The sequence below is a fragment of the Sus scrofa genome, chromosome 1 (assembly GCF_000003025.6).
Source record: "Sus scrofa isolate TJ Tabasco breed Duroc chromosome 1, Sscrofa11.1, whole genome shotgun sequence".
Taxonomy (NCBI): Eukaryota; Metazoa; Chordata; class Mammalia; order Artiodactyla; family Suidae; genus Sus; species Sus scrofa.
The window spans coordinates 184360602-184378983 of record NC_010443.5 but is presented as its reverse complement, the minus strand read 5'-3'; the positions used below and the strand labels follow the sequence as shown (position 1 = coordinate 184378983).

General features: G+C 39.0%; 1 protein-coding gene across 2 annotated transcripts in view; it reads left to right on the top strand.

Moving 5' to 3' along the window:
- Positions 10-18382, top strand: part of WDHD1 (WD repeat and HMG-box DNA binding protein 1) — a 78684-nt gene continuing 60311 nt past the window's right edge. The window contains exons 1-4 of one of the 2 annotated variants that reach the window (XM_021102265.1): positions 10-117; positions 326-418; positions 14102-14213; positions 17686-17837. In XM_021102265.1, the coding sequence (XP_020957924.1) occupies positions 342-418; positions 14102-14213; positions 17686-17837 (341 nt within the window). In that variant the 5' untranslated portion in view covers positions 10-117; positions 326-341. The remainder of the gene's footprint in view (positions 118-325; positions 419-14101; positions 14214-17685; positions 17838-18382) is intronic. The other variant, XM_021102266.1, reaches the window with a different exon arrangement.

Genomic DNA, 18382 nt, shown 5'->3' with positions numbered 1-18382 from the left:
CGCGCTGGGCGTGGGCGGACTGGCGCAGGCGCCGTATGCGATCACGCCAAGCGCGGGAAGCGGCCCTGAGCGCGCTGGCTTCTGGCTTTTCACAGTCGCAGGGGTCCGGTCTGCTGGGTGAGTTTTCCTCCCTGCAGTCAGCGTCCGTGCGGCCCATGGAGGAGAAGCGTGTCTTTTTCTTGGCTTAGTGTCTTACAAGCCTCTCCTGTATCCTGTTTCTGCCCCTCGGGTGGGGGAAAAGGGGCTGCCGAGGTGTGTCCGGGAGGAGACTAACCTCTCTTCTTGCCGCTTTAAAATAACACTAGCTTTTATAAAACATTTTCAGGTAGGTAAAGGAAAAGATGCCTGCCACACAGAAGCCTATGAGATATGGACACACAGAGGGACACACAGATGTCTGTTTTGATGATTCTGGGAGGTAAGGCACTTTGAGAAGCAAAAGGAACGTTTCAGGTGTGATTTATTAGAACAGTTATTCTTATATGTCCTGTTAGCTGTCTGCCTAAAATTATTCGGATAGAAATAAGGTTGAAATCTAAAATGGCACATATATTTCCTCATATTTACTGTTTCATTCAGACCGTGGTAATTCAGTGTATCAAGAAAGTTAAGGAGCGTGAAATCTTACTTCCAGAGGAGTTGGAAGGGTGTGAGCTTTTCCCCACATTAACCCTTTGTTCACGTCCCCTGAGCATCTCACACTATTATTATTAATAATAGTTCTTTTGCTAGATCAGTAGCTGCTTGTTTGTCAAATTTAGTGGCCCTTTCTGTCTTCGGGATATTTTATCCTTCCTTGCCTTTTATGATGCCCTTTCCCGTTCTAAATTGTATTTAACTTTCAAACAGCTTTTTTTTTCCTCTTATTTCTTCAGCTTGGTTCCTAAGTGGTGATATTGTCGCAGGGTTATTCTAGTCCCTGTAGAGGGAAATAATCAATAAATGGCCTATACTAGGAATAGAAAAGAGTTTTATTTGAGCCAAGCTGAGGGCTGTAGCCCAGGAGACACAGATTAAAGCACTTAAATTGTGTTCTATCAGACTGCACAATGAGGGAGGCTTATAACAGCGAATACTGCAAAGTTACGTAAGTTGTTTGTGAAGAGTTATAACTGCAGCTGGTGAGAATTAAGGGTGCTTGTTAAGTAAGGGTTACTTGTTCAGTATGGTTGCATAGTTATAAGGGGAGACCTTGATACCATAGAATTGCAGCTGGCAACTGCTAGCATATTGTTTTGAGAACGGTTGGTGGTATCCTAGGGTACAATATAGTTCAGAAAATTCAGGTTCTCAGTAATGCAGGAATGTGTCTAAAACCACAGTGGCCACCTAGCTCCGTTTTGAATACTTGAACTGCAGTTACTCCATTTTGATATTTTAATGAATTCTTCTCCTTAGTGGTTAAAGCCAATGAACAGCCTATGTTTGACAGTCCATAAGACAGGCTGTTCTAGTTAGGATAAAGTTTTAAGTTAAATCATGTATAAGCCAGATGATTTCCCCATACCTCACTGTGAGAATTTCTTCCATCATCCATTTTATTTTTCTAAATCCCGTTCCTATGCAGTACTGTCTAATTGTGTGACTTCTGCTATTCCTCCTATGTTGATTCATTCACTAAAAAAAAATTTGCATGTCTACTCCAGTGGGGGCTAGAGATACAATAGCCTAAAGCATAATCTTTTCCCTTAAGATCTTTGTAGATTGAAAGAGTACAAATCAGTTGCAAAAATAAGTGTATATTTAGCATATATGAGGGGAAGTTGATTTAGTTTGAGGCAGGGAAAGCCTCTCTGAGGAAGTGTTTCTTTTTTTTCTTTTTTTCTTTTTTTTTTTTTTTTTTTTTTTTGGTCTTTTTAGGGCTATGCCCATGGCATATGGAGGTTCCCAGGCTAGGGGTTGAATTGGAGCTGTAGCTGCTGGCCTATGCCACAGCCCACAGCAACGCCGATCCTTAACCCACTGAGCAAGGCCAGGGATCAAACCTGCGTTCTTATGAATACTAGTCGGATTTCGTTAACTGCTGAGTCACAACAGGAACTCCTGAGGAAGTGTTTCTTGAGATGAGATTGGAAGATTAAGGGGGCATTAAGAAGTATGAAGAGATGGGTGGTGGGGGCAGTGGGGTCGTGATGAAGTGTAGAGAGTGATGCAGAGATTGATGGGAGATGAATTTGTGAAGGTAGGAAATGGACATCTTATCCAAGGCCTTTAGGACTTTATTAAGGAATTTTGTTTTTATTCCTAAAAGCAGTAGGAAGGTATTAAAGATTTGAAGCAGACAGATGTAACCAGTCATGTTTTTGAGCATATACATGGAGGACGAATTGGAAAAGGGGTAGGAGTGGATGCAGAGAGCCCATTTGAAGGTATCTATTACTCCTTTTGTTGAGTGTGTTGGAAGTTTGGACTCCGGTAGACATGGATATGGAGAAAAGAGGATACATTCAGGAAATACTAAACAGGTAAAATCAACAGAATAGATCACATATTAGGGATGAAAGAGAGGGAGGTGTCTGGGATAACGTCTGTATTTCTGAATGCTTCTGGAGAAATAATTGGCCTTTTGCAGATATCCAGTGTATTTGGAGAGGAGCCTTTTTCAGAGGTAGAACAGGGGGTGGAGATTATGAGTTTGCATTTGGACATAGTATAGGATGTCTTTGAGAAATCCAACTAGAAATGTAGACAGTTGGATAAATGCATGTAAAGCTCAGAGAAGAAATGTGAGCCAGAAATAGAGATCTACATCTTTAGCTGATACCTCCCGGAATTCAGGATTTGAGGTCCTGGCTGGATATCTAAATGTGGCAGTTGTCAGTATATAGATGATATTTAATGCTGTGAACTTGGATGAAATCTGCTAGGGAGGGGAATGAATGTCGTTAAGAAAAAATTCAAGGGCCAAGCCCTGGGCACTCCAAAATATTTAGAGATCAAGTAGGAGGAGAAGGAGAATCTAGCTAAAGAGAATAATAAGGGATGGCTAGAAAAGTAGGAAACCAAGAGACAAGAATGATAGCAGTAAGCCATATAGGAGTTCCTGTTGTGGCTCAGCAGATTTAGAACCTGACTAGTATCCATGAGGATGCGGGTTTGATCCCTGGCCTTGCTTAGTGGGTTAAGGATCCTGTGTTGCTGCAAGCGGTGGTGTAGGTAGCAGACATGGCTCAGATCCTGCGTTGCTGTGGCTGTGATGTAGGCCAGCAGCTGCAGCTCCCATTCGATCCCTAGCCCAGAATTTCCATATGCCTCAGGTGTGGCCCTAAAAGAAATAAACCAAAAAAAAAAAAAAAAAAAAAAAGCCAAATAAAGTATTTTAAGGAGGAGTAAGTAATAGACTGGCAAATGTTGTTGGTAGGTAAGTTGAGGGCTGAGAATTCCCCATTAAATATAGTAATATGGGAGCTATGGATGATCTTGAACTTTTTTTTTTCAATGAAGTGGTAAGAATAAAAGCCTTGTTGCAGTGGATTCAGGAGAATGGAAAGGGAGGAATTGGAGCTTTTAAAGATAACACTCAAAAGAATGAGGGTGGTCGGGTAGGAATGTGGGGTCAGGAAAGGTGGTTTTTGTTTTATTTTTCATTCTTTGTCTTTTTACAGCCACACATGTGGTGCATGGAAGTTCCCTTGCTAGGGGTTGAATCGGAGCTGCAGCTGTGGGTCCATGCCACAGCCATAGCAATGCCAGATCCAAGTTGCATCTGCAACCTACACCCCAGCTTGTGGCAACACTGGATCCTGAGAGAGGCCGGTGATCAAACCCTCATCTTCACGGAAGCTATTGGGTTCTCAATCCACTGAGCCACAATGGGAACTCCAGTTTTTGTTTTAAGTGAAATTAGGGCATATGTATCAGTGGTGATAATCTAACAGAGGGATAAGCTGATGTTAGAGTAAAAGAGGGAGGATTTCTAGAGTGATGTTCTTGAGTAGGTGAAAGGGGCTATTTATAGTACAAGTGGAGAGATTGGCCAAAGATAGGAGTATGGTCAGTTTTATAAATAGAGGGAAGGAGTGCCTGGGAGGGATGGGGAGAACATGTGGACCATTTCTATACATTGCTTCTGTTTTCTTAGTGAAATAGGAGGTAAAGTCATTAGTTGAGAGTGGGCATGAGGTAGAGGTTTGAAGAAAGGAGAGAGATGAGATAGTTTATAGAGGGAAAATTGAATGGAATAGGGAAGTGTAATTGGGTTGCAGGGTAGAACTAAAGGCCTAGTTCAAATTAGTGATTATAAATTTAAAATGAGGAGTTCCCATCGTGGCTCAGTGGTTAACGAGCCCAACTAGTATCCATGAAGATGCAGGTTCGATCCCTGATCTTGCTCAGTGGGTTGGGGATCTGGCGTTGCTGTGAGCTGTGGTGTAGGTTTAAGACACGGCTTGGATCTGGCATTGCTGTGTCTGGTGTAGGCCGGTGGCTACAGCTCCGATTTGACCCCTAGCCTGGGAACCTCCATATGCCTCGGGTGCGGCCCTAAAAGACAAAAATAAATAAATAAATAAATAAATAAATAAATAAAACCTTAAAGTGAGACCAAATAACCCGGTTAAGTGCTTTTTCAGCCATATTTAGCTCTGTAAGTACAAATTTATTAATAGGTAGAGAGTTGGATTTAACCAGGGTTGGGGTTTGCCAGGTAAATATGACAAAGTGAAGAAGTTCCAGAAGTTTGAGGGTGATGCAGAGGAGTAACTTTAATGACAGACTGTGGAATCTAAACCTGATTAGAAGGGATGTGATAATTTGAAGGGAGTGAGAGGAAGTAAAAAGGTAGTTTCAATAAATTGTCAATCCTAATAGAATTTTAAAAATTATTAGATTTAGGATATTAAGGGCATAAAATGAAAGGGCAAGTAATTAGGATGATCGAAGCTGAGATTATGAGGCAGTTGTAACTGTTGGTAAAGACAAAAATCTAGGCTGTGACCACAGGTGTCTGAGGTGGGGTGGAGGACAGAATTGAGAATCAGAAGATTTCATCTACATGAATATTAAAAATACCAAGAATTGGGAGTTCCCGTCGTGGCGCAGTGGTTAACAAATCCAACTAGGAACCATGAGGTTGTGGGTTCAATCTCTGCCCTTGCTCAGTGGGTTAACGATCTGGCGTTGCTATGAGCTGTGGTGTAGATTGCAGACGCGGCTCGGATCCCGAGTTGCTGTGGCTCTGGCATAGGTCGGTGGCTCCGATTGGACCCCTAGCCTGGGAATCTCCACATGCCACGGGAGCGGCCCAAGAAATAGCAAAAAGACAAAAAAAAAAAAAACCAAAAAAAAAAACAAACCAAGAATTATGATAGGAATAGTGTTATTAGCGAGAGAATTACAATGAGCCCTGGGCAAACATCCTAAGAGAATTAGGGGCATTTCTCTTTCTGAATCTGGAGGTGGTCTGGTGGCAGTTTTATATTTTTTTCACTTTTTTTAAGGGAGAGTAGGGTGTGGCAATAGAATGGAAATGGTAATGAAGTGCAGTAAAGGCCCAGCTCCAAGCCCCAGAGGGATGTAGAAAAGAAATCAGCCACCACTTAAGTGGGCTGAAGAGGAAACGGTGTCCTCAGAGGAATGTTTAGAGAAAAGCTGATTTTGCTGCTGCCTGACCATGAATCTCATGAGGCCCAGTGGAAGGTTGGGGGGGCGTGTGTCATCAGATTAGGCAAAGAACATTGTGTGAGGATACCTTGGTAATCATTGGTTTCTTGTAGTTATGTCATAAAAAGGATAAGGGCATGACAGAATTCATCCTTTGCTCAGAAATTTACAGTGGATTTCTTAATTTCTCATCTAAACCAGGACATCTTTAAGAATGGGGAGAAGGGGAGTTCCCTTGTGGCACAGTGGGTTAATGATCCAGTGTCACTGCAGTGGCTTGGATTGCTGCTGTGGTGTAGGTATGGTCCCTAGCCTGGGAACTTCCATATGCTGTGGGCGTGGCCAAAAAAAATGGGGAGAAATATTTCAAAATAATTAAAATTACAGTTTTTTGAATTACTGATTTATTGGCAAATTATTCTGTTTTGGTAGATCTGAAACTTATTTCTATTAAGAAAGTATTTCAGGAAGTTTCTGTTGTGTTTGACTCCCTAATGGGAATTTCCCTGTGCCACTGGTGCGGCCCTGAAAAAGCAAAAATAAATAAATAAATAAATAAACCATTTCAAAACATTTTTTCTTTTCTTTCTTTTTGTTTTTTTTGCCTTTTCTAGGACTGCACCCACGGCATATGGAGGTTCCAAGGCTAGGGGTCTAATCAGAGCTGTAGTTGCCAGCCTACACCACAGCCACAGCCACAGCCCCAGCCCCAGCCACACAGGATCCAAGCTGAGTCTGTGACTTACACCACAGCTCACATCTCCCGGCAACGCCAGATCCTTAACCCACTGCGCAAGGCCAGGGATTGAACCCGCAACCTCATACTTCCTAGTCAGATTCGTTAACCACTGAGCCACAATAGAAACTCCAAAACATTTTTTTCTTAAAAAATGTATTTGTGGAGTTCCATGGTGGTTCAGTGGATTGTGTGTTGTCACTGCTATGGCTTCAGTTGCTGCTGCTATGGCTCCGGTTCAGTCCCTGGCCCAGGAACTTCTGCATGCCCTGGGCATGGCCAGGAAAAACTCTCTATTTGTGACATTAAAATTTTTTTTTTTTTGCCTATTTTTTTTTTTTTTTTGGCTTTTGTCTTTTTGTCTTTTGTTGTTGTTGCTATTTCTTGGACCGCTCCCGGGGCATATGGAGGTTCCCAGGCTAGGGGTTGAATAGGAGCTGTAGCCACTGGCCTACGCCAGAGCCACAGCAACGCGGGATCCGAGCCGCATCTGCAACCTACACCACAGCTCACGGCAACGCCGGATCGTTAACCCACTGAGCAAGGGCAGGGACCGAACCCTCAACCTCATGGTTCCTAGTTGGATTCGTTAACCACTGCGCCACGACGGGAACTCCACATTAAAATATTTTTAAATGAACAAAATGTTTAGATTCTATAATCTAAATATTAGAATAAATAAAATAGTGATTCTTGGTACATATTCATATACCTTAATTTTTTTAGCCTGTCTCTAACATGATGTAGCTGATATTTTTCTGAAAAAAAAGTTTTTTCAATATAGTCTTTTTATTCTTCTAATAAAATTGGCTCTAGTGTTCTTCAGAGTTGCATTTTATGGTTAATAAATTTGAAGTGAGACCTTCAGTTGATTCTTTTCTTTAAATCATAGTATTTTGCAGTAGTATTTAGGTTCTAACCTACTTGGTAAGCTTAGAGCAAATTCTACTAAAAGGAAGTCTCAATTTTTAAAAATTTGCCTTACCTGAAATGGATAAATATTTCACCTCCAGCATTTTTACAGATTCTGTCTTTTCACCTGCATTTACAGTACCCTTTTTCAATGATAAAATCTACCATATTTTTAAAGACAAAATTCATCAAGTAAATTCTCTCTGTGATTCCTTTGAATATTTCACAAATTTTAAGCCTACTCCATTTCATTCTAGCACAGGATATAAATTTGTGCAATTGAAAAGAGGAGGTATATCAGAGGGTTCTTCCCAAAAGCCAAGATATCCCAGAGAGCAACTACTGAATATCAAAATTAAGTCATTCACCATTTCATCTTTTAATATACAATTTGTTCAGTTCTGATTTGCTTCTGTAGAGATGAATTTCAGTGTCTCCTCTGTATAAGCTTTGTTTTCATTAATTACATTTCACTAAAAGCTTCAAAGACTTAAGTTGAATGCTTTGATTCAAGATTTCTAACTATAGTAAGTCCACAAATAACAAATGCTGGAGGGGGTGTGGAGAAAAGGGAACCCTCCTGCACTGTTGGTGGGAATGTAAATTGATACAACCACCATGGAGAACAGTATGGAGGTACCTTAGAAAACTATACGTAGAACTACCATATGACCCAGCAATCCCACTCTTGGGCATATATCCGGACAAAACTTTCCTTGAAAAAGACACATGCAACTTCATGTTCATTGTAGCACTGTTCACAATAGCTGGGACAATGGAAACAACTCAGATGTCCATCGACAGATGATTGGATTAGGAAGATGTGGTATATATACACAAAGGAATACTATTCGGCCAGCAAAAAGAACAAAATAATGCCATTTGCAGCAACATGGATGGAACTAGAGATTGTCATACTGAGTGAAGTAAGTCAGAAAGAGAAAGGCAAAAACCATATGATACCACTTATATCTGAAATCTAGTATACGGCACAAATGAACCTTTCCACAGAAAAGAAACTCATGGACTTGGAGAACAGACTTGTGGTTGCCAAGGGGGAGGGGGAGGGAGTGGGAAGAAGTGGGAGTTTGGGGTTAATAGATGCAGACTATTGCCTTTGGAATGGATTAGCAATGAGATTCTGCTGTGTAGCACTGGGAACTATGATTAGTCACTTATGATGGAGCCTGATAATGGGAGAAAAAAGAATGTGTACATGTATGTGTAACTGGGTCGCCATGCTGTACAGTAGAAAAAATAAAAATGCTTGTTACTATAAAAAAAAAAGGATTTCTAACTGATTCTGAACAAAATGCAACTAAGGTTTAGAGAACTTGCTTATAATAGTAATAATAATAATAATACCATTGTTAGATTTTATAAGGACACTTAGATTTTATAAGGTCACTCTTCAAATACTCAAAACACTTTATTTTTTTTATTTTTAATTTTTTGCTTTTTAGGGCTGTACTTGCAGCATGTAGAACTTCCCAGGCTAAGGGTCAAATCAGAGCTATAGCTGCCAGCCTACACAACCACAGCAATGCAGGGTTGGAGCCATGTCTGCAACCTACACCACAGTTCACGGCCACACCAGATACTTAACCCATTGAACGAGGCCAGGGATTGAACCCACATCTTTGTGGACACTAGTCAGGTTCTTAACCCACTGAGCCACAACTGGAACTCCCATAGATTTCTTAATTTAGTAAAAATGTTTTTACTATAATGCTATACTCTACCAAAATGTGTATTATTACCAGAAAATTAAGAATTTTATCTTTAGTGTTGAACCCTTCAAATGCAATTAGGTAGAACTCCCAGTAGTTTCAGATATTTCACTTTGCACAAGCTTTGCTTTGAACTTCCGAGAGCTTTACTTTGTTTCCATGAACTGAAGGGAAAATAAAAACATTATTGAAATTAATCTGACTGATTTTCTTTTTAAAACCTTTGGTAACATTGCTATAAAACCAGTATCATTTAATTGAGTGAAAGTGTTCTTTTTACTGAGAGAGACAACGTAATAATAGTTATGATTTCATTTTTCATATTTCCTAGAAAACCTAGAATGAAAAATAAACAAAATTAATTCAGAACAAGTGTCATTGTTTTGGCACTGCTTTGTCCAGTACAGTGGCCAGTAGTCATATGTAGCTATTAAGATTAAACAAAAGTTCAGTTCCTTGGTCATACTAGTCAGTAGTCACTACTAATTGCTTAGTAGGCAGATGTAGACCATTTCCATTATCTCAGAAGGTTCTATCGAATATCATTGAATTCTTTTTTTTTTTTTTTTTTTCAGTCTTTTTGCTATTTCTTTGGGCCGCTCCCGTGGCGTATGGAGATTCCCAGGCTAGGGGTCGAATCGGAGCTGTAGCCACCGGCCTATGCCAGAGCCACAGCAACGCAGGATCCGAGACGCGTTTGCAACCTACACCACAGCTCACGGCAACACCAGATCCTTAACCCACTGAGCAAGGGCAGGGACCAAACCCGCAACCTCATGGTTCCTAGTTGGATTTGTTAACCACTGCGCCACGACGGGAACTCCATCATTGAATTCTTATGAAAAGTCATTTTTTATTGTATTTTTTTAGGGCCACATCCATGGCATATGGAGGTTCCCAGGCTAGGGATTGAATCAGGGCTGCAGCCGATGGCCTATGCCACAGCCACAGCAAGGCCAGATCCTTAACCCACTGATCAAGGCCAGGGATCTAACCTGTGTCTTCAGGGATGCTAGTCTGATTCGTTTCCCCTCAGCCATGACAGGAACTCCGAAAAGTCATTTTTTAAAAGATGCATACTCACTTTGTACTACTAGGGAAACAATCGTAGATTCCACATATAAAGAGAGAGTCTCTAGTTGAATCCATGTTGCTGCAAATGGCATTATTTTGTTCTTTTTTTATGGCTGAGTAGTATTGCATTGTGTATATATACCATATCTTCTTAATTCATTCATCTGTCGGTGACCATTTAGGTTGTTTCCATGTCTTGGCTGTTGTGAATAGTGCTGCAGTGAACATAGAGGTGCATGTATCTTTTTGAATGGAAGTTTTGTCTGGATCTTTGCCCAGGCTTGGGATTGCTGGGTCATGTGGTAGTTTATATATAGTTTTCTAAGGTACCTCCATACTGTTTTCCATAGTGGTTGTATCAATTTACATCCCCACCGACAGTGCAGGAGGTTTGTTTCCCTTTCTCCATACCCTCTCCAGCATTTGTTATGTGTAGTCTTATTTTTTTTAATGCATGTTATTTGTAGCCTTGTTAATGATAGCCTGAGGTGGTACCTCCTTATATTCTTGATTTGCATTTTTCTAATAATTAGAGCATTTTTTCCTGTGCCTGTTAGCAATCCGTATGTCTTTGGAGAGATAAATATCTATTTAGGTCTTCTGCCCATTTTTTGATTCAGTTGTTTGGCTTTATGTTGTTGAGTTGTTTTGTATATTTTAGAGATTAAGCCCCTGTCGGCTGCATCCATTGGAACTATTTTCTCCCATCCTGTAGGTTGTCTTTTCATCTTTTTTTTTAATAGCCTCCTTTACTGTGCAAAAACTTGTAAGTTTTATTAGGTCCCATTGGTTTATTTTTGTTTTTATTTCTATTGCCTTGGGAGACTGACCGAAGAAAACATTTATACAGTTTATGTCATAGAATGTTTTGACTATGTTCTCCTCTAGACGTTTTATGGTTTCACGTCTTATGTTCAAGTCTTTAAGTTATTTTGAATTTATTTTTGTGTATGGTGTGAGGGTGTTTCTAGTTTCATTGATTTACATGCAGCTGTCCAGTTTTCCTAGCACCATTTGCTGAAGAGACTGTCTTTTTCGCTTTTTATATTCTTGCCTCCTTTGTCAAAGATTAATTGACCATAGGTATCTGGGTTTATTTCTGGGCTCTCTGTTCCATTCTGTTGATCTGTATGTCTGTTTTTGTACCAGTACCACACTGTCTTGATTACTGTAGCTTTGTAATATTGTCTGAAGTATGGGACAGTTATGCCTTCTGCTTTCTTTTTTTCTTCCTCGATTGCTTTGGCAATTCTGGGTCTTTTATAATTCCATGTACATTTTTGGATTATTTGTTCTAGTTTTGTGAAAAATGTCATGGGTAATTGGATAGGGATGGCCTTAAATCTATAGGCCGATTTGGGTAGTATAACAGTATTAATTCTTCCAATCCAGGAGCATGGGATATCTTTCTGTTTCTTTGAGTCCTGTTTAATTTCCTTGATTAATGTTTTATAGTTCTTAGCATGTAAGTCTTTCACCTCCTTGGTCAGGTTTATTCCTAGGTATTTAATTTTTGGTGGTGTGATTTTAAAAGGTGTCTTTTATATTCCTTCTCTAATATTTCATTGTTAGTATACATAAATGCATACCAAATGTTAATCTTTTTAGTATTATTATTATTTTTAAATTTTTATTTATGTTTTTGGTCTTTTAGGGCCGCACCTGTGGCTTATGGAAATTTCCAGGCTAGGGGTCAAATCGGAGCTGCAGCTGCTGGCTTATACCACAGCCACCGCAACACCAGATCTGAGGTGGGTCTGTGTCCTACACCACAGCTCACAGCAACGTCATGTTCTTAATCCACTGAATGGGGCCAGGGATCGAACCCACATCCTCATGGATACCTCTTCTCTTCCAATTTGATGTCTTTTATTTCTTGTGTTTGTCTGATTGATGTGGCTAGAACTTCCATTCCTGTGTTGAATAAAAATAGTGAGAGTCTTGGATGTCTTGTACATTTTAGCAGGAAGGTTTTCAGCTTTTCTCCATTGATTATTAGAGTTTTTTTTTTTTTTTTTTTTGGTAAAATTTTAAAAACATAGCCAACAATAAAATTACATAGTTTTATTCCTACAGTAAATGACAAAAACATTGTAGGAAGAAATTTCAGACTACTCTAAAAGCTCTTCAAAGAACTGTTGAACTTTATTTCTTGCATATATTTCTTATTAATTCCACTGTTATTTCAGTTTAATTTCCCACTTGCAACACCAACTGGCAACTGCAACTTTCTACATCTCCCTCAGAACACCTAGCTTATACACCAGATAGCTGGTTGGAACAGGGATATGAAATACTTCTACCATCACCTCTGGAAACTGAAAGAAATCACTCTTCCCACGGCATCATGTCTGACTTCACTTTTGTTTTTTTCTTAGCAGATAATACCTGTTGTCCTTGAAAAGAGGTATTACAGTACATCAAGAGAGATTGGAGGAGTTTTGTTATGACTCAGCGGTTGGTTATGAACCCGACTAGGATCCATGAGGATGCGGGTTCGATCCCTGGCCTTGCTCAGTGGGTTAAGGATCTGGTGTGGCCGTGAGCTGTGGTGTAGATCACAGACGCAGCTTGAATCCTGCATTGCTGTGTCTGTGATGTAGGCCGGCAGTTGTGGCACTGATTCAACCCCTAGCCTGGGAACTTCCATGTGCTGTGGGTGTGGCCCTGGAAAAAAAAGAAAAAAAAGAAAAAGAAAGGATTGGAAAGGGGAAAATGTGTTATCACTGGTTGTCTTTCCTGTTTATCTCCATGTTATGGTGAGAACTCTATTCATTCCATGTGTTACACTATTAAACAAGATGATAACAGAAGCTAGAAATGCAAAGAAGTCTGTCAAATCCACCTGACAATTTTGACACAACTAATACCAATATGTCCTAAAATGAAAAATAAGGACAAATGCCAAACCAGCTGGATACGTAACTCCCAGAAATGTCCTTGGCAAACTGTGGCTTGTAGTCTTAGTTATTTCTGATAAAACAGAGGCTAAGCCCCTCACTCTGACATGTCATCTTAAAGAGGATGACCCCAATCTACTTTTTTTTCCTCAGTTTTCTGGCCTGTCTGCTCCATGTAAACTACCCTGTGCTTCACTATCTTCATATTTTGGTTTATGTAATTTTGTCTGTTTGGAAATGCCCTTTTCACCAATCTCAGCATGTCTAGTCCTAGCTATCCTTTGATTTCCTAATGTTAATAATCACTTTTCTTACAAACGCTTCTGATTTTCTGATGGGAGTTAATTTTTTCTTTCTGAACATCCATAGTTTTTGTGTTATTTTATTTTATTTCTGTCTTTTTATGCACCCATGGCATATGGAGATTCCCAGGTTAGGGGTCAAATCAGAGCTGTAGCCGCAGCAACACTAGATCCGAGCCTCGTCTGCAGCTACACCTACAGCTCGTGGCAGCGCCAGATCCTACCCACTGAGCGAAGCCAGGGATCGAACCCGAGTCCTCATGGATGCTAGTCACATTGGTTTCTGGTGAGCCACTATGGGAACTTCATTCATAGTTTTTCAATATGGCTTCTCTTGGCCATTTACCATATTATTTTTATATTTTATTTGCTTTTTTATATGTCTTAATAGGACACATACCAAATGAATAAAAGCACTCAAAACAAGATTAGAGAGCTGACAGCCATTTGAATAATCTGCTTTGGATAATTGAGCTCTTGCATTCATCCATTTATTCATTCAACATTTATCAAATCTACTTAACAGAGACTGCTTTGTGCTAGAGACACAATAGTAAGCAAAGTAGACCTGATCCCTGCTGTTACAGAGATGACACATTCATTTTTCTTACATTATTACAAATATATAAAGAATTTTATGTCAAGGAGAAACTAGAGAACATAAACTCACCTTTCGTTTTGCAGAATAGGAGGTTAATAGTCCTTATTATTGATGTTTGTGTATATAAAATGAGAAAACATGTTGGCTAGTAACTTGATTTTATTAAAATAGAGATAAGGTAGCATTCCCAAAGTTTAATAGGCCTAAAGCTGGGTGAGTTTTTAATAAATGTGTTTCTTTCACAGCTGTATTGTAACTTGTGGAAGCGATGGTGATGTGAGGATTTGGGAAGACTTGGATGATGATGATCCTAAGTCCATTAATGTTGGAGAAAAGGCATATTCATGTGCTTTGAAGGTATTAAAAACAATTAAAGCAACTGATATGAAATGATTCTGCCAGAATCATTCTGTGATGAAATGATTCTGCCAGATTCTGTGATGTTTTATGCTTGGGTATAAATATTTTTATAGAGGTTTGAATATAGATGTACCTTTTTGTTTGTTTCTTTTATGAATAATATTAAAAATGTATATTAATGCCATAATTTTCCCCAGAATTTTTACAAGTAAAATCTGAATGGCTTATTAAAGGTGATTAATGGATAGTAATGGTGAGCCAGTTAAAATACACACAGAAAATTACGCTTTATCTTTTAAGAGGTTTAAATCTTCCCTTTTTTTTTCCTTTTGAGAGGAAACTGCATTTTCAGGTATTTAGCTCACTAATTCAGATAACTTTAGGAATTGTACTGGAAAAGAGGACTACTTATTAACCTTTTCAAGAGATATACTTCACACGTCTATAATGTTTTATGTGAGGTAAATATAGGAATGAGATGTATGTTACCTAGAGAATGGAGGTATGTCTTTAGAAAGACTTTGCAAACTAAGTATCTGAAAACCATTAAGCTTTTTATTTGCCATGAATTTTAAGATGAGTGTATTGTATTTGGGGGAAAAAAAAGATCTTTCCACAGAATTCATGTTTTTTTCAAACCGAGATTCACTAAGGTAGAGGATATGGTCTTTAGATACTTTGGATAGTCTTTTTGAAGTGGCCATATATAATGGTAGATGTTTTCCCAGAAGAAAAACATTAAATGACCAGTGTACATTAAATAAGAGCTAAGTTTCATTAATAAGAAAAGAAGTACAGATTAAACAGTTGGATTTTTTCCTGTAAGATTGGCCAGAATAAAAAATATTGCAAAAAATTTTAGTAAATGAAGAAGCATACTTAATCATATTAACATTTCTAGTGAATCGCAACTGCAGTTGCCAGCCTACACTGCAGCAACACCAGATCCGAGTGGCGTCTGCGACCTATGTTGCTCAGCTTATGGCAATGCTGGATCCTTAACCCACTGAGTGAGACCAGGGATTGAACATGCATCCTCATGGATACTAGCCCGGCTCTTAACCCCCTGAGCCACAACAGGAATTCCCATAAAGATGTACTCTTGAAATCAGTGGTACAGAAAGTACAATTAGATGCTTTATTCAAGAACAAACAGAAAAAATATCACCCTCCAAAATAGTCAGGCTGGTATGTATCAACGTATTTGTGGGTAGTAGTAGTTAATGCTTGCATAGTATTTTACATTGTCAAGGCCTTTTAAAAAAGATTAGGAGAGGTACCTGGGACTATCTCCATTTTATTCTTGGGAAAATCAAAGCTCAGAGGAATGTCAAATGACTTAGTAAGGAACACAGTGGGCTGGAGCCCAAGTCTTGCTATGCTGTGTTTTATTCCTACCAACCTACCAGGAAGAAGAGTAGTTTGACCAGATCCGGACCATAGCCCTGATCCTTTGGATGTTTTGTTTTTTTTAATTTTTATTAGTTGACACCATATACCGATGGTGATTTGGTTTCCCATGGATTTGTTGGAAAGTGCCTTCAAAGCAAGGCTTTTATTCAGGTTTCCCAGATGAGTTAGTATAGTTATAGTTATATACTTTAACATTTTCACATGAATAGCGGACTAGTTTAAAGTGTTTTTGGATTTTTTTGGTTTTCTGTTCCTTTTTGGCCCCTCATGTGGCATGTGGCAGTTCCTGGGCCAGGGATTGAACCTGCACCATAGCAGTGAGCTGAGCCACTGCAGTGACAACACCAGATCCTTAAACTGATCCTTAACTTGCCACACCACGGGAGGACTGCAGTGTTTTATTAAAGAATTACTCAGGTTTGTTATAGAGCTGAGAATGCTTAGTTAGTATTCTCCTAATAAATCTGTCTGCCAAGTAGAGCATAGCCAGGTTGCAAAATTCCTGTACATGTGCACACATAAATAGTTGTTGTTTCTGCAGTTATCCCAAAGGACATTTAACATCATCAGTATTTTTTCTTCTTTTTGCTTTTTAAGGCCACACCCATGGCATATGAAGGTTCCCAGGCTAGGGGTCCAATCGGAGCTACAGCTGCTGGCCTACACCTCAGCCACAGCAACATCAGATCTGAGCCATGTCTGCGACCTACAGCACAGCTCATGGCAGCCCCAGATCCTTAACCCACTGAGTGAGGCCAGGGATTGAACCCTCAACCTCATGGTTTTAGGTCAGATTCATTTCCACTGTGCCACAATGGGAACTCCTCTAACATCATCAGTATTGTCCTGAGTTGGTTATAGTTTTTTGTTGATTCTCTTCTTGTTTTCACACTAAAATTATTGTTGCCTTCAATATTATGAATTTAGTTTATTGTAGATTGTTTAATTATATACAATAGTTGCAGTGTGGGCATAAACCATACTTTTCCAGTGTTGAACTTGAAGATAAGCATGTACAACAGTTCAAATTTGAGTCATTTATATTGTTATTGGAACAGATAAATACATCTCCCCAAATTTTGCTGTATAGTAACATGCCATTGTATCACCAAGTTCTTTTTCCATTATAATGGGAGCAGATGCTATCAATAGGCTGAGGGTTTCTATGTGTGCAAATATGACTGAGACCTCTTGCCGTAAGATAAAGTATGTTCAGTAATAAATTTCAGTAGTTTAGCATTTATCATTGAATCTAAATTAATAAATTGACCATATGACTTATCAAATTGTACATAGGGTTGGTAGACTGTGATTTAATCTGTCAGGACTTAATTTCTGCTAGATAAGTAATAAAGGGGCTAGGGCGGATCCTTGATTTTTTTATGATTCTTAGCTAAAAGCTCTGCACAACAGTGGTATCTGCAGGTCATTTTCAGATCCTGAAACTTTCTTTTTATTTAGTGTTTTTAAAAAAGGAGCCAAGAGGAGTTCCCTGATGGCCTAGCAGTTTGGGGATCTCACATTATCACTGCTGCGGTGTGGGCTGGATCCCTGGTGCAGGGATTACTGCATGCCACGGGCACTGCTGAGAAAAAACAGGATGGAGGGAACCATGGATTCTGCATTTAGATTTTGTCCTATGCCAAGAAGACATTTAGTAGTGGTTTTGTAGAAACTTACGGCAGCACTAATAGTGCAGCTGTTGTACTCGTCCCTTGTTGAGAAGAGCTGTGTATTTTCTGAAAAGCAGTTCTGAGTCTCCTTTTTTATGACATTTGGGAATCCGTGAAAACATCGTTTAAATATTTTTCTTGCCAGAAATACAAGAAAAATCAGAGGCTAAAAGTTTGGCTGATAGCAGGGGAATTAAATTTTCCAAAGACAGCAAATAAATTTTTCTTGCTAATAGCCATTTCAGAAAAACTGTCCATTAAGTGGTATTTTTTTTTCTTGACACAAACTACATTTGTAAGTTCTTTTAAACATATTTTTAGCTATAGAGTCCCAATTAATTACTTAGTTTTTCCAATATTTCTTACTTTTATTTTTCTTTTAGAATGGGAAACTGGTCACTGCAGTATCTAACAATACTATTCAGGTGCACACATTTCCTGAAGGAGTTCCAGATGGTATATTAACTCGCTTTACTACAAATGCAAACCATGTGATCTTTAATGAGGACGGTACAAAAATTGCTGCTGGGTCTAGGTAAGGCTCTTTGATATCAGAAAAGGAAATAATATTAAGACAAAATGGTCTGATTTGTTGAATCCAGGGTAACATTTTCAGAATTCTCTTCCTGCTTTTTATTGTTGTTATTTAATTATTATATCCAAGTCTTTTTTCTGGTAAAGATTTTTGGTGACAACTTGTGATTCTTTGTGAATTGAGATGTATTTCTTTACCAATAGCCTGTTCAGTAAATGCTGGAAAAGACTGAGGAAAGATGATGGTTGGATACAAAATTTTGAAAATTATTTTATGTGGAGTCTAGACTATACAGTCAGAGTTGTTTGCATTGATGCTTATTTGTCACAAGAAACGAAAATGTAATTGGTGAGTTGCTGAGCTGCATTAAAAGGCATAGTGCTTTTAAAAATGGTTTTGACTGTAATTAGACTAGCAATGTAATGAAAACTGTTTCCTAAAAATATTTGTTTTTTTTGTTTGTTTGTTTTTTTGTCTTTTGTCTTTTTTGTCTTTTTGCTGCTGTTGTTGTTGTTGTTGCTATTTCTTGGGCCGCTCCCGCGGCA